Raw genomic sequence first — 16,503 nt, 5'->3', positions numbered from 1 at the left:
TCCCCAGTCATTCTCTTTGCCGTTGTACAGGCAACATCTCCACGGAGATGGCTTAGAGTTTTTTAGTGTTTAACTGTAGTTTTTATTATTCAATCAAGAGTTTGTTATTTTAAAATAGTGCTGGTATGTACTATTTACTCTGAAACAGAAAAGAGATGAAGATTTCTGTTTGTAAGAGGAAAATGATTTTAGCAACCGTTACTAAAATCGATGGCTGTTTCCACACAGGACTGTTGAGAGGAATTAACTTCAGTTGGGGGAACAGTGAGCAGACTTTTGCTGCTTGAGGTATGACACATTCTAACAAGACGATGTAATGCTGGAAGCTGTCATTTTCCCTATGGGATCCGGTAAGCCATTTTTATTACAGACAGAAAAAAAAAAAAAAAGGGCTTCACAAGGGCTTTTTAAGACTGTAGACATTTTCTGGGCTAAATCGATTTATATATAAACATATTTTATACTCCATAGCCTTGAGGAATTATTTTAATCTTGGGAATTTTGTAAAATAACCGGCAGGCACTGTATTGGACACCTTATTCTCTAGGGGCTTTCCCTAATCATAGGCAGAGTCTCATTTTCGCGCCTGTATTGCGCACTTGTTTTTGAGAAGCATGACATGCAGATGCATGTGTGAGGAGCTCTGATACATAGAAAAGACTTTCTGAAGGCGTCATTTGGTATCGTATTCCCCTTTGGGCTTGGTTGGGTCTCAGCAAAGCAGATACCAGGGACTGTAAAGGGGTTAAATATAAAAACGGCTCCGGTTCCGTTATTTTAAGGGTTAAAGCTTCCAAATTTGGTGTGCAATACTTTTAAGGCTTTAAGACACTGTGGTGAAATTTTGGTGAATTTTGAACAATTCCTTCATACTTTTTCGCAATTGCAGTAATAAAGTGTGTTCAGTTTAAAATTTAAAGTGACAGTAACGGTTTTATTTTAAAACGTTTTTTGTACTTTGTTATCAAGTTTATGCCTGTTTAACATGTCTGAACTACCAGATAGACTGTGTTCTGAATGTGGGGAAGCCAAGGTTCCTTCTCATTTAAATAGATGTGATTTATGTGACACAAAATTTAGAGAAAATGATGCCCAAGATGATTCCTCAAGTGAGGGGAGTAAGCATGGTACTGCATCATCCCCTCCTTCGTCTACACCAGTCTTGCCCACACAGGAGGCCCCTAGTACATCTAGCGCGCCAATACTCCTTACTATGCAACAATTAACGGCTGTAATGGATAATTCTATCAAAAACATTTTAGCCAAAATGCCCACTTATCAGCGAAAGCGCGACTGCTCTGTTCTAGAAAATACTGAAGAGCATGAGGACGCTGATGATATTGTTTCTGAAGTGCCCCTACACCAGTCTGAGGGGGCCAGGGAGGTTTTGTCTGAGGGAGAAATTTCAGATTCAGGGAAAATTTCTCAACAAGCTGAACCTGATGTGATTACATTTAAATTTAAGTTGGAACATCTCCGCGCTCTGCTTAAGGAGGTGTTATCCACTCTGGATGATTGTGAGAACTTGGTCATTCCAGAGAAACTATGTAAAATGGACAAGTTCCTAGAGGTCCCGGGGCCCCCCGAAGCTTTTCCTATACCCAAGCGGGTGGCGAACATTGTAAATAAAGAATGGGAAAGGCCCGGTATACCTTTCGTCCCTCCCCCCATATTTAAAAAATTGTTTCCTATGGTCGACCCCAGAAAGGACTTATGGCAGACAGTCCCCAAGGTCGAGGGGGCGGTTTCTACTCTAAACAAATGCACCACTATACCCATAGAAGATAGTTGTGCTTTCAAAGATCCTATGGATAAAAAATTAGAAGGTTTGCTTAAAAAGATGTTTGTTCAGCAAGGTTACCTTCTACAACCAATTTCATGCATTGTCCCTGTCACTACAGCCGCGTGTTTCTGGTTCGATGAGCTAGAAAAGGCGATCATTAATAATTCTTCTTCTTATGAGGAGATTATGGCTAGGTTAGCGGCGAAAAATTCTGGGTTTGCTATTGTGGCGCGCAGAGCGCTTTGGTTAAAATCTTGGTCAGCGGATGCGTCTTCCAAGAACAAATTGCTTAACATTCCTTTCAAGGGGAAAACGCTGTTTGGCCCTGACTTGAAAGAGATTATCTCTGATATCACTGGGGGCAAGGGCCACGCCCTTCCTCAGGATAGGTCTTTCAAGGCCAAAAATAAACCTAATTTTCGTCCCTTTCGCAGAAACGGACCAGCCCCAAGTGCTACGTCCTCTAAGCAGGAGGGTAACACTTCTCAAGCCAAACCAGCCTGGAGACCAATGCAAGGCTGGAACAAAGGAAAGCAGGCCAAGAAACCTGCCACTACTACCAAGACAGCATGAGATGTTGGCCCCCGATCCGGGACCGGATCTGGTGGGGGGCAGACTCTCTCTCTTCGCTCAGGCTTGGGCAAGAGATGTTCTGGATCCTTGGGCACTAGAAATAGTCTCCCAAGGTTATCTTCTGGAATTCAAGGGGCTTCCCCCAAGGGTCTCAATTGTCTTCAGACCACATAAAAAAACAGGCATTCTTGCATTGTGTAGAAGACCTGTTAAAAATGGGAGTGATTCATCCTGTTCCATTAGGAGAACAAGGGATGGGGTTCTACTCCAATCTGTTCGTAGTTCCCAAAAAAGAGGGAACGTTCAGACCAATCTTAGATCTCAAGATCCTAAACAAGTTTCTCAAGGTTCCATCGTTCAAAATGGAAACCATTCGAACAATTCTTCCTTCCATCCAGGAAGGTCAATTCATGACCACGGTGGATTTAAAGGATGCGTATCTACATATTCCTATCCACAAGGAACATCATCGGTTCCTAAGGTTCGCATTCCTGGACAAGCATTACCAGTTTGTGGCACTTCCGTTCGGATTAGCCACTGCTCCAAGGATTTTCACAAAGGTACTAGGGTCCCTTCTAGCGGTGCTAAGGCCAAGGGGCATTGCAGTAGTACCTTACTTGGACGACATTCTGATTCAAGCGTCGTCCCTTCCCCATGCAAAGGCTCACACGGACATTGTCCTGGCCTTTCTCAGATCTCACGGATGGAAAGTGAACGTAGAAAAGAGTTCTCTATCTCCGTCAACAAGGGTTCCCTTCTTGGGAACAATAATAGACTCCTTAGAAATGAGGATTTTTCTGACAGAGGCCAGAAAAACAAAACTTCTGAACTCTTGTCAAATACTTCATTCTGTTCCTCTTCCTTCCATAGCGCAGTGCATGGAAGTAATAGGTTTGATGGTAGCGGCAATGGACATAGTTCCTTTTGCGCGCATTCATCTAAGACCATTACAACTGTGCATGCTCAGTCAGTGGAATGGGGACTATACAGACTTGTCTCCGACGATACAAGTAAATCAGAGGACCAGAGATTCACTCCGTTGGTGGCTGTCCCTGGACAACCTGTCACAGGGGATGAGCTTCCGCAGACCAGAGTGGGTCATTGTCACGACCGACGCCAGTCTGGTGGGCTGGGGCGCGGTCTGGGGACCCCTGAAAGCTCAGGGTCTTTGGTCTCGGGAAGAATCTCTTCTACCGATAAATATTCTGGAACTGAGAGCGATATTCAATGCTCTCAAGGCTTGGCCTCAGCTAGCAAAGGCCAAGTTCATACGGTTTCAATCAGACAACATGACAACTGTTGCGTACATCAACCATCAGGGGGGAACAAGGAGTTCCCTGGCGATGGAAGAAGTGACCAAAATCATTCAATGGGCGGAGACTCACTCCTGCCACTTGTCTGCAATCCACATCCCAGGAGTGGAAAATTGGGAAGCGGATTTTCTGAGTCGTCAGACATTTCATCCGGGGGAGTGGGAACTCCATCCGGAAATCTTTGCCCAAATTACTCAACTGTGGGGCATTCCAGACATGGATCTGATGGCCTCTCGTCAGAACTTCAAGGTTCCTTGCTACGGGTCCAGATCCAAGGATCCCAAGGCGACTCTAGTAGATGCACTAGTAGCACCTTGGACCTTCAAACTAGCTTATGTATTCCCGCCGTTTCCTCTCATCCCCAGGCTGGTAGCCAGGATCAATCAGGAGAGGGCATCGGTGATCTTGATAGCTCCTGCGTGGCCACGCAGGACTTGGTATGCAGACCTGGTGAATATGTCATCGGCTCCACCATGGAAGCTACCTTTGAGACGAGACCTTCTTGTTCAAGGTCCGTTCGAACATCCGAATCTGGTCTCACTCCAACTGACTGCTTGGAGATTGAACGCTTGATCTTATCAAAGCGAGGATTCTCAGATTCTGTCATTGATACTCTTGTTCAGGCCAGAAAGCCTGTAACTAGAAAAATTTACCACAAAATATGGAAAAAATATATCTGTTGGTGTGAATCTAAAGGATTCCCTTGGGACAAGGTAAAAATTCCTAAGATTCTATCCTTTCTTCAAGAAGGTTTGGAGAAAGGATTATCTGCAAGTTCCTTGAAGGGACAGATTTCTGCCTTGTCTGTGTTACTTCACAAAAAGCTGGCAGCTGTGCCAGATGTTCAAGCCTTTGTTCAGGCTCTGGTTAGAATCAAGCCTGTTTACAAACCTTTGACTCCTCCTTGGAGTCTCAATTTAGTTCTTTCAGTTCTTCAGGGGGTTCCGTTTGAACCCTTACATTCCGTTGATATTAAGTTATTATCTTGGAAAGTTTTGTTTTTGGTTGCAATTTCTTCTGCTAGAAGAGTTTCAGAATTATCTGCTCTGCAGTGTTCTCCTCCTTATCTGGTGTTCCATGCAGATAAGGTGGTTTTACGTACTAAACCTGGTTTTCTTCCGAAAGTTGTTTCTAACAAAAACATTAACCAGGAGATAGTCGTGCCTTCTTTGTGTCCGAATCCAGTTTCAAAGAAGGAACGTTTGTTGCACAATTTGGATGTTGTTCGTGCTCTAAAATTCTATTTAGATGCTACAAAGGATTTTAGACAAACATCTTCCTTGTTTGTTGTTTATTCTGGTAAAAGGAGAGGTCAAAAAGCAACTTCTACCTCTCTCTCTTTTTGGATTAAAAGCATCATCAGATTGGCCTACGAGACTGCCGGACGGCAGCCTCCTGACAGAATCACAGCTCATTCCACTAGGGCTGTGGCTTCCACATGGGCCTTCAAGAACGAGGCTTCTGTTGATCAGATATGTAAGGCAGCGACTTGGTCTTCACTGCACACTTTTACTAAATTTTACAAGTTTGATACTTTTGCTTCTTCTGAGGCTATTTTTGGGAGAAAGGTTTTGCAAGCCGTGGTGCCTTCCATCTAGGTGACCTGATTTGCTCCCTCCCTTCATCCGTGTCCTAAAGCTTTGGTATTGGTTCCCACAAGTAAGGATGACGCCGTGGACCGGACACACCTATGTTGGAGAAAACAGAATTTATGTTTACCTGATAAATTACTTTCTCCAACGGTGTGTCCGGTCCACGGCCCGCCCTGGTTTTTTAATCAGGTCTGATAATTTATTTTCTTTAACTACAGTCACCACGGTATCATATGGTTTCTCCTATGCAAATATTCCTCCTTTACGTCGGTCGAATGACTGGGGAAGGCGGAGCCTAGGAGGGATCATGTGACCAGCTTTGCTGGGCTCTTTGCCATTTCCTGTTGGGGAGGAGAATATCCCACAAGTAAGGATGACGCCGTGGACCGGACACACCGTTGGAGAAAGTAATTTATCAGGTAAACATAAATTCTGTTTTTCCTTATTTGGACGATATCTTGGTACTTGCTCAGTCTTTACATTTAGCAGAATCTCATACGAATCGACTTGTGTTGTTTCTTCAAGATCATGGTTGGAGGATCAATTTACCAAAAAGTTCTTTGATTCCTCAGACAAGGGTAACCTTTCTGGGTTTCCAGATGGATTCAGTGTCCATGACTCTGTCTTTAACAGACAAGAGACGTCTAAAATTGATTGCAGCTTGTCGAAACCTTCAGTCACAATCATTCCCTTCGGTAGCCTTATGCATGGAAATTCTAGGTCTTATGACTGCTGCATCGGACGCGATCCCCTTTGCTAGTTTTCACATGCGACCTCTTCAGCTCTGTATGCTGAAGCAATGGTGCAAGGATTACACGAAGATATCTCAATTAATATCTTTAAAACCAATTGTTCGACACTCTCTAACATGGTGGACAGATCACCATCGTTTAATTCAGGGGGCTTCTTTTGTGCTTCCGACCTGGACTGTAATTTCAACAGATGCAAGTCTCACAGGTTGGGGAGCTGTGTGGGGATCTCTGACGGCACAAGGAGTTTGGGAATCTCAGGAGGTGAGATTACCGATCAATATTTTGGAACTCCGTGCAATTTTCAGAGCTCTTCAGTTTTGGCCTCTTCTGAAGAGAGAATCGTTCATTTGTTTTCAAACAGACAATGTCACAACTGTGGCATACATCAATCATCAAGGAGGGACTCACAGTCCTCTGGCTATGAAAGAAGTATCTCGAATTTTGGTTTGGGCGGAATCCAGCTCCTGTCTAATCTCTGCGGTTCATATCCCAGGTATAGACAATTGGGAAGCGGATTATCTCAGTCGCCAAACGTTGCATCCGGGCGAATGGTCTCTTCACCCAGAGGTATTTCTTCAGATTGTTCAAATGTGGGAACTTCCAGAAATAGATCTGATGGCGTCCCATCTAAACAAGAAACTTCCCAGGTATCTGTCCAGATCCCGGGATCCTCAGGCGGAGGCAGTGGATGCATTATCACTTCCTTGGAAGTATCATCCTGCCTATATCTTTCCGCCTCTAGTTCTTCTTCCAAGAGTAATCTCCAAGATTCTGAAGGAATGCTTGTTTGTTCTGTTGGTAGCTCCGGCATGGCCTCACAGATTTTGGTATGCGGATCTTGTCCGGATGGCCTCTTGCCAACCGTGGACTCTTCCGTTAAGACCAGACCTTCTGTCACAAGGTCCTTTTTTCCATCAGGATCTGAAATCCTTAAATTTAAAGGTATGGAGATTGAACGCTTGATTCTTGGTCAAAGAGGTTTCTCTGACTCTGTGATTAATACTATGTTACAGGCTCGTAAATCTGTATCTCGAGTGATATATTATAGAGTCTGGAAGACTTATATTTCTTGGTGTCTTTCTCATCATTTTTCTTGGCATTCTTTTAGAATACCGAGAATTTTACAGTTTCTTCAGGATGGTTTAGATAAGGGTTTGTCCGCAAGTTCTTTGAAAGGACAAATCTCTGCTCTTTCTGTTCTTTTTCACAGAAAGATTGCTATTCTTCCTGATATTCATTGTTTTGTACAAGCTTTGGTTCGTATAAAACCTGTTATTAAGTCAATTTCTCCTCCTTGGAGTTTGAATTTGGTTTTGGGAGCTCTTCAAGCTCCTCCGTTTGAACCTATGCATTCATTGGACATTAAATTACTTTCTTGGAAAGTTTTGTTCCTTTTGGCCATCTCTTCTGCCAGAAGAGTTTCTGAATTATCTGCTCTTTCTTGTGAGTCTCCTTTTCTGATTTTTCATCAGGATAAGGCGGTGTTGCGAACTTCTTTTGAATTTTTACCTAAAGTTGTGAATTCCAACAACATTAGTAGAGAAATTGTGGTTCCTTCATTATGTCCTAATCCTAAGAATTCTAAGGAGAAATCGTTGCATTCTTTGGATGTTGTTAGAGCTTTGAAATATTATGTTGAAGCTACGAAATCTTTCCGTAAGACTTCTAGTTTATTTGTTATCTTTTCCGGTTCTAGAAAAGGCCAGAAAGCTTCTGCCATTTCTTTGGCATCTTGGTTGAAATCTTTAATTCATCTTGCCTATGTTGAGTCGGGTAAAACTCCGCCTCAAAGAATTACAGCTCATTCTACTAGGTCAGTTTCTACTTCCTGGGCGTTTAGGAATGAAGCTTCGGTTGACCAGATTTGCAAAGCAGCAACTTGGTCCTCTTTGCATACTTTTACTAAATTCTACCATTTTGATGTATTTTCTTCTTCTGAAGCAGTTTTTGGTAGAAAAGTACTTCAGGCAGCGGTTTCAGTTTGAATCTTCTGCTTATGTTTTTCGTTAAACTTTATTTTTGGGTGTGGATTATTTTCAGCAGGAATTGGCTGTCTTTATTTTATCCCTCCCTCTCTAGTGACTCTTGTGTGGAAAGATCCACATCTTGGGTAGTCATTATCCCATACGTCACTAGCTCATGGACTCTTGCTAATTACATGAAAGAAAACATAATTTATGTAAGAACTTACCTGATAAATTCATTTCTTTCATATTAGCAAGAGTCCATGAGGCCCGCCCTTTTTTTGTGGTGGTTATGATTTTTGTATAAAGCACAATTATTCCAATTCCTTATTTTATATGCTTTCGCACTTTTTTATCACCCCACTTCTTGGCTATTCGTTAAACTGAATTGTGGGTGTGGTGAGGGGTGTATTTATAGGCATTTTGAGGTTTGGGAAACTTTGCCCCTCCTGGTAGGAATGTATATCCCATACGTCACTAGCTCATGGACTCTTGCTAATATGAAAGAAATGAATTTATCAGGTAAGTTCTTACATAAATTATGTTTTATGCTTACCTGATAAATTTATTTCTCTTGTAGTGTATCTGTCCTTTTAAGGCAGGTCTAAATTTTAATTAAACTACAGTCACCACTGCACCCTATGGTTTCTCCTTTCTCTGTTTGTTTTCGGTCGAATGACTGGATATGACAGTTAGGGGAGGAGCTATATAGCAGCTCTGCTGTGGGTGATCCTCTTGCAACTTCCTGTTGGGAAGGAGAATATCCCATAAGTAATGGATGATCCGTGGACTGGATACACTACAAGAGAAATAAATTTATCAGGTAAGCATAAATTATGGGGTTTTTTTTACTTGACTGTCCCTTTAACTTATTACACAGACAAAAAGGAGTGAGGGCGCTAAAAATAGCTGAAGAAATGAGATTACTCGTTAAGTTTAAATCAAAATACAAATTTATTAAAAGTTCTCTTGCGACTTTAATAGTCTATAAAAAGAGGGACGTCTCCCTTAAACATTCGTAAACCGTAATTAATAAAAAAAATAGTACGTTTGCAATGTATCAATGTATATGTAAAAAGTATCAATTGCACAATAAAACAGCTATAAATATGTATTTAGTATCCCATAGCAAGGAAGCAAAGTGCCAGAGAAATTATATAAAAAATCTTGTTTAAAGGGACATTCAACACTCGACATAACATAAATCTATATTAAAAAATTAAAACTCAAGATCCGCCTGCAACCTTCCCCCTTTCTATTACTTACTTCCTTCACCGCTGAATCGTTTAGTTTATCTTCTATATTTGGGTGTTAATATGGCTCCCTAACTCCCCCCACCGTGACGTATGGAGCTTCTTTTTCAAACGAGCAGCCAATGCTGTTCTATTCCTCGGACTGAAATTGAAAGCGCGTTCACGGACCTTTGCACATGCGTGTTAACCTAGGAACCATAAAGTTAGAATATGAAGACATGAACAGATCTTGTAGTGATTACGATTGCGCTCTGTTTGTAAGAAATGCGCATGCGCGATGACGTCGTAAGAGCGTCATCAGAAAATAACATGAACGTGTATGAAGGGATGAGTGCTGGGGAAGAAGCGTGAAGGGGAGGAGTTAGGCGGCCATATTTACAGAATACTGCAAGGTATAACGATCAGGATTACTTGGACATGGGATATGTAAACAAGGCTGGGATGCGGTGCAGGCGGATTTTGGATTTGGTTTAAAATACATGAGATAAGTTTATAGCGGGTGTTGAATGTCCCTTTAAGCCAAGTCTTTATAGAGCTAGATACTCAGGCCCGCTATTATAACATAATCTTATATTATTTTTGTGTATACCACCAATATTGCGTATAATTACACGGGAGTCAATACCACTATCAACAGTATGCTGTTATAGGAGGGGAAAAAACAAGGAATGTTCCAGCCAAAGTTGCAATCCACATGGATGCATTTAAGTTTTGCATTAAAGGATTTTTGTAATATACATGTATTAGCAAAAATGATTCTAATAAAAGCTATAGCTGTTTCACAAGTGTATTTAAGTATGCACCGTGCACCAGCATTTTACACACAACACTTGCACAGAAAGCCCTAGGTGCTTGTACCATCTGGTAATGACTCAGATTGTTAATTGCAATGATGCAAGCCCCACTGCTGCTCTGAGCAGCTGCAGTATATAAAATGCTGGTGCACTGAGAATATCTAGCTATGCTTCACATGCACAGAAAAATGCTAAAACTAAAACAGTGATAACATTTACTAGAAGCATTTTTGCCACTACATGTATATTGCAAATATGTTTCTATTCAAAGATGTAATTAATCTATGTGCATTTACATTTTGGCCGGCATGTCCCTTTAATATGACATCACATTGTGGACAGTGGACAGAAACTCCATTTTGACTCTAAGAGGAAAGAAAAAAAAAGAGCAGTAACGTCAAAACGTTCATGATTGAGACACAGAATGCAGTTTTAAATAACTTTCAGTTTACTTCTATTTAACTTTTCTATCTTTTTGTATCCTTTGTTGAAAAGAATATCTAGGTAGGCTAAGGAGCACCAATACACTCCTGGGAGCTAGCTGCTGATTGGTGGCTGCCTTTTGTTACTGGTTCACCTGATGTGATCAACTAGCTCCCAGTAGTAGCACATTGCTGCTCCTTCAACAAAGGATACAAAGCGATCAAAGTACATCTGATAAAAGAAGTAAACTGGAATGTTGTTTAAAATGGTATAATCTATATGAATCATGTTAATTTAAAATATAGTCTTTCTTTTACAAGATATGACGAGTCCACGGATTTTATCCTTGTGGGATATCGCCTCCTGGTCAGCAGGAGGAGGCAAAGAGCTCCACAGCAGAGCTGCATAAATAGCTCCTCCCTTCCCTCCCAACCCAGTCATTCTCTTTGCCTGTGTTAGTGATAGGAAGAGGTAAAGTGAGGTGTTAGATTAATTTCTTCAATCAAGAGTTTATTATTTTTAAAATGGTGACAAAGTGTACTATTTTACTATAGGGTGTAGCCGTATTCCTTGTCAGCCTCTAGAGTAGAGCTACAGGTGGCTTTAAGGCAGTGGGAACTGGTGGGGTTTTACCCTCACTGTGCCTCCCATATTAGTGCTGCCCTTCTGGATTGATGGTCTTAGCAGATAGTAACTAAGGCCCTTCTGTGTCCACAGATCTGCTAGAGGGAGAAGACCTCTTGTTCCTGTGAGACGTTTCATGCTGTTACTCAGCATGGAGGTAAGTGCAGTCTTCTTATTCTGGGACATAAAATTAACTCAGAGCAGACTGTAGGATTACCTATCTGATAAGTGGGGAATTAGATTTATAGACTTCCCTTATTATTTGGAGATAACGCTATCCCTATGTGATCGAGGGTTTTTCAGTAGTCTTAGACGACTCAGCTGCTTCCTTCAGGGCTGCCTTCAAGAGCTTAAATTATTATGGCAGCCAGGAGGGTTTTCCGTTTTTTAGTGAAATACGGATGTTATGGGGATTGCGTAAAGTGTCCCTGCTACCACATACATGTTATTTCTCTTCACCGGCTTATATTTAACTGACAGCCGACTGAGACATGCATGGGATTTCATATCCTCGCTCCCTTTAGGCTTAGTTTTTATATGCTGCCGAAATGGAAGTGTTATTACTGGCAAGTTGTTTTTGCTTGTGACCACAGACCCCTAACAACTTTGGTTAGTTCATGTACTTAATGTGCATATGTTGTTCCCTATGGACTCCACGAGGGTAGCCGATGAGGTGTGTTCCCCCCCCACTAGCCAGCCTGTGTCAATGAGTGCAGGAGCTGTACCGTTTAGCTCCACTATGACTAGTTGTCATTACGGGAGATGGGATTGACTGTGGTCAGGGGACTGACTGGGGTGTTTGTGCACTTTGGGGGTCCAGTAACATGGTGCTCCGACGGCTTCATCACTCTTACGGATTGCGGCCAAGGAGGTTTACCTGTACCGCCCAAGATGGCGACACTCTCCAGAGTTTCCAATGCCAACCATCTGTGTCCTCTGCTGCCGTCACTGGTGTGGCGGCATATTGGTTGATTCATTTATTTCCCTTCTCCCTGCCGGTATTACACTGGGAGCATTGATGGCCCTGTTCCAGCTCTTGGTATATTTTGATAGAACCTTAGCTTTATGGATATGTGTTCTATGGCTGGGCTTTCCATTCTCACTTGAGTTTCGAGTTCGGATGTTTTTCTCTAGGAGGCAGTTTCTGCTTTCTACAGGTATAAGGATCAGATACAGGGAGATCCGTCCTTCCGTTGTGTAGGTCGCCTCTCGGTCCTAGGGGATGATTGTTCCAGTTCTAATATTAGTGGATTATGGGATACATATCTTCATATTTTATCCACAGAGATCGTTACCAGTTTCTGAGGTTTGCCTTTCTGGACAAACTTTTTTTTGGTGGCTCTACCTTTCGGTCTAGACACGGCATCCAGACTTTCACAACGGTTCTGGGGTCTCTGCTGGCAGTTCTGGAACCGCGGGACGTGCAGTGGCGTCTTATCTGGTCGATATTCTGATCCAGGCGTCACCTTATCAACTGGCTAGTCTCATAACGACATTGTTTTGTCCTTCCTGAGGATTCATGGGTGGCCGGTAAATTTGGACTCGAGTTTGCTAGTTCCATAGATCAGGGTTCCCTTCTTGGGAACTACAATCGGCTCTATGTCCATGAAAATCTTTTTGCCGGAGGTCAGAAGATTAAAGATTCTGTACACATACCGAGCACTTCAGTCCCTTCCTCGGCCGTCAGTAGCTCAGTGTATTATTCAGGTTGCTTGGTTTCATCTCTTTCCTCTGCAACTGTACGTGCTTCGACGGTGGAATGGAGTTTTATACAACTGTCTCCAATAGTTCTAGATCAGGAGTCAAGGGACTATTTTCTATGGTGGTTGTCGCCGGATCATCTGTCCCAGGGGACCTGCTTCCGCAGTCCCTCATGGGGGATGGTGACAATGGACGCCAGCTTAATAGGATGGGGAGCAGTCTGGAACTCCCTGAGGGCTCAGGGTGTGTAGACTCGATCAGAGTCTTTACTTCCCATCAAAATCCTGGAGTTGAGAACAATATTCAGTGTGCTTCAGGCCTAGTTTATCAGTTTCCAGTCGGACAATATCACGACTGTAGCTTACGTTAATCATCAGGGAACAAGGAGTTCCCTAGTGATGACAGAAGTAGCCAGGATAATTCAGTGGGTGGAGGCTCACTCTTGTTATCTGTCGGCAATCCACATCCCAGGTGTGGAAAACTGGGAAGCGGATTTTCTGAGCAGACAGACTTTTTTCATCAGGTATTTGCCAACCTGATTCTCAGATGGGGCAGGCCAGAGTTGGATCTTATGGCATCTCATCCGAATGCCAAGCTTCCGAGATACGGGTCCAGGTCCAAGGATCCCCAGACCGAGCTGATAGTTGCCTGGGCAGTGCCTCGGTCGTTCAGTCTAGCTTATGTGTTCTCTCCATTTGCTCTCCTTCCTCGGGTAATTGCTCGAGTCAAACAGGAGAGGGCTTCGGTGATCCTCTCGCTCCTGCGTGGCCTCGCAGGACTTGGTATGCCGATCTGGTGGACATGCCATCTCAGCCACCTTGGAAGCTTCCATTGAGGAAAGTCCTTCTCATTCAGGGACCCTTCCATCATCCGAATCTAGTTTCTCTGCAGCTAACTGCTTGGAGATTGAACGCTTGATTTTATCTAAGCGAGGGTTTTCTGATTCGGTCATTGATACCTTGATTCAGGCTCGTAAGCCTGTTCCTAGAAGGATTTACCATAAGATTTGGCGTAAATATCTTTATTGGTGCGAATCCAAGGGCTACTCATGAAGTAGGGTCAGGATTCCCAGAATTTTGTCTTTCTCCAAGATGGATTGGAGAAAGGGTTGTCGGCAAGTTCCTTAAAGGGACAGTTTTCTGCTTTGTCTATTTTGTTACACTAGCGTCTGGCAGGTGTTCCAGATGTTCAGTCTTTTTGTCAGGCTCTGACTAGGATCAGGCCTGTGTTTAGACTAATTACTCCTCTTTGGAGTTTGGCTTTAGTTTTTGATGTTCTTCAAAGGGTTCCGTTTGAACCTATGCATTCCATGGATATTAAATTATTATCTTGGAAAGTTTTATATTTGGTTGCTGTTTCTTCTCTTCGCAAAGTTTTCAGCTTTACAATGTGATTCTCCTTATCTTATTTTCCATACAGATAAGGTAGTGTTGCGTATCAAGCCTGGTTTTCCTACTAAGGTTGTTTCAAATAACAATATTAATCAGGACATTGTTGTGCCTTCCTTGTGTCCTAATCCTTCTTCTAAGAAGGGGAGACTGTTACATAATTTGGACGTGGTCCGTGCCTTGACGTTTTACTTGGAGTTTCGTCAATCTTCTTCCCTGTTTCTTGGGTTTTTTTTCTGGGAAGCATTCGGGTCAGAAAGCTACGGCTACCTCTCTCTTTCTTTTTGGCTGAAGAGTATCATCCGTGTTGCATATGAGACTGCTGGACAGCAGCCTCCAGAACGAATTACGGCTCATTCCATTAGGGCTGTGGCCTCCTCTTAGGCATTTAAACGTAATGCTTCTATTGAACGGATTTGCAAGGCTGCAACTTGGTCGTCTCTTCACACTTTTTCCAAATGTTACAAATTTGATGCTTTTGCCTCGTCCGAGGCTGTTTTTTCGGAGAAAGGTTCTTCAAGCAGTGGTGCCTTCCGTTTAGGTTCCTGTCTTGTCCCTCCCTTTCATCCGTGTCCTATAGCTGAAATCCGTGGACTCTTCATATCTTGTAAAAGAAAAGGAAATTTATGCTTACCTGATAAATGTATTTCTTTTACGATATGACGAGTCCACGGCCCACACTGTCATTTTCTAAGAAAGGTTTTTATTTTTGTTAAACTTCAGTGACATCTGCTCCTTGGCTTTTCCTTTCTCTTCCTAACTTCGATTGAATGACTGGGTTGGGAGGGAAGGGAGGAGCTATTTATGCAGCTCTGCTGTGGAGCTCTTTGCCTCCTCCTGCTGACCAGGAGGCAATATCCCACAAGTAAGGATGAAATCCGTGGACTCGTCATATTGTGAAAGAAATACATTTATCAGGTAAGCATAAATTTCCTTTTTAGATGCAAAAAAATGACTTGTCAGGTTGTGTATTAGCAAGAAAACATCCCTCTTGCTGACAGCCAGGTGTTGGCTACATACCTACTTCCCCTCCCTTCTCTCCATATTTGTGTGCATCATTTCCTACCATCTGATCAGTACACACAACGTATAAATGTCCTATAAGCTGCTCATTGCCTTTTGCTGTGTATTCTTCCTTCTAGGGACCGTGCACCCTTTGTGCTTACGTCTGACATGGCGTACGTCATCAATGGAGGCGAGAAACCAACCAGTCGCTTTCAGTTGTTCGTGGATCTGTGCTGTCAGGCTTACAACCTGTTACGGAAACATACAAACCTCTTTCTAACACTATTGTCATTGGTAATATATATTTTTTTTTCTCTCACTGTTTACGGTGACTTATGGAATTTACTCATAACTATTTTTTAAGGGATATAAAGTGCAAAAACGAAATAACCCAAGATATTAGAGCATTTTACTATTGTACTATTGCCTGCACATAACTGTATAACTGTGTGTTTAGATTAAACACATAGTTAAAATCAGCTCCAGGGCAGCAATGCACTGCTGGGAGCTAGCTGAACACATCTGATGAGCCAATGACAATAGATAAATGTGTATAGCCGCCAATCCGCAACTAGCTTCCAGTAATGTATGATATCTACATATTCTTTTGCAACAAAGGATACCAAGAGAACAAAGAACATTTGAAAATGGAAGGGATTTTAAGTGTCTTAAAGAGATACTAAACCCAATTTTTTTCTTTTTTCTAATTTACTCCTATTATCAATTTTTCTTCATTCTCTTGCTATCTTTATTTGAAAAAGAAGGCAGCTAAGCTAAGGAGCCAGGCAGCACTTGTTTAATGGTGGGTGCATTTAGCCACTAATCAGCAAGCACAACCCAGGTTGTGAACCAAAAGTGGGCCGCTTTCTAAACTTAAATTTTTGCTTTTCAAAGAAAGATAGCAAAATAATGTTGCTTAAAATTGCTGCTCTATCTGAATCATGATAGGACAAATTTGGGTTCAGTGTCCATTTAAGATTACACGCTGTATCTAAAATTCAGCCTTTCTATAGTGAGCATATGGATAATGGACTGTCTAATGTTGGACAAGGCCTATAATTGGATTTTCTTTCTCTCTGTTTATACTCTGTTGTAGCCGTTAGCAGCCGCAAACATATCGTGATAGGAGGAGGAACCTGCTTTATATTTTTATCACATCTAATGTAAAAAATGAGTCTAGTACATCTGGTCAGTTTCAGCATTACGTCTGCACAGTACTCATAAATAAACTTTGCTTGTGCCTTGCACTGAGATACAACAGGCGTATATGAGATTTAATAGTGTATCAAATGTACCTTTCTCCTTCCGCCATGACAAATAAACGTACACTTGTAGAAG

General features: G+C 42.3%; 1 protein-coding gene across 2 annotated transcripts in view; it reads left to right on the top strand.

The window, feature by feature from the left end:
- Positions 1-16,503, top strand: part of PIK3C2A (phosphatidylinositol-4-phosphate 3-kinase catalytic subunit type 2 alpha) — a 530,626-nt gene that overhangs the window by 425,535 nt on the left and 88,588 nt on the right. For both annotated transcript variants that reach the window (XM_053720635.1, XM_053720636.1), the window contains one exon: positions 15,303-15,459. In XM_053720635.1, coding sequence (XP_053576610.1) covers positions 15,303-15,459 — 157 coding nt within the window. The remainder of the gene's footprint in view (positions 1-15,302; positions 15,460-16,503) is intronic.

This window comes from Bombina bombina, chromosome 7, assembly GCF_027579735.1.
Source record: "Bombina bombina isolate aBomBom1 chromosome 7, aBomBom1.pri, whole genome shotgun sequence".
In the NCBI taxonomy this organism is placed as follows: domain Eukaryota; kingdom Metazoa; phylum Chordata; class Amphibia; order Anura; family Bombinatoridae; genus Bombina; species Bombina bombina.
Note: the sequence above shows the minus strand (reverse complement) of the source record. Positions and strands in the feature narration are given on the sequence as shown.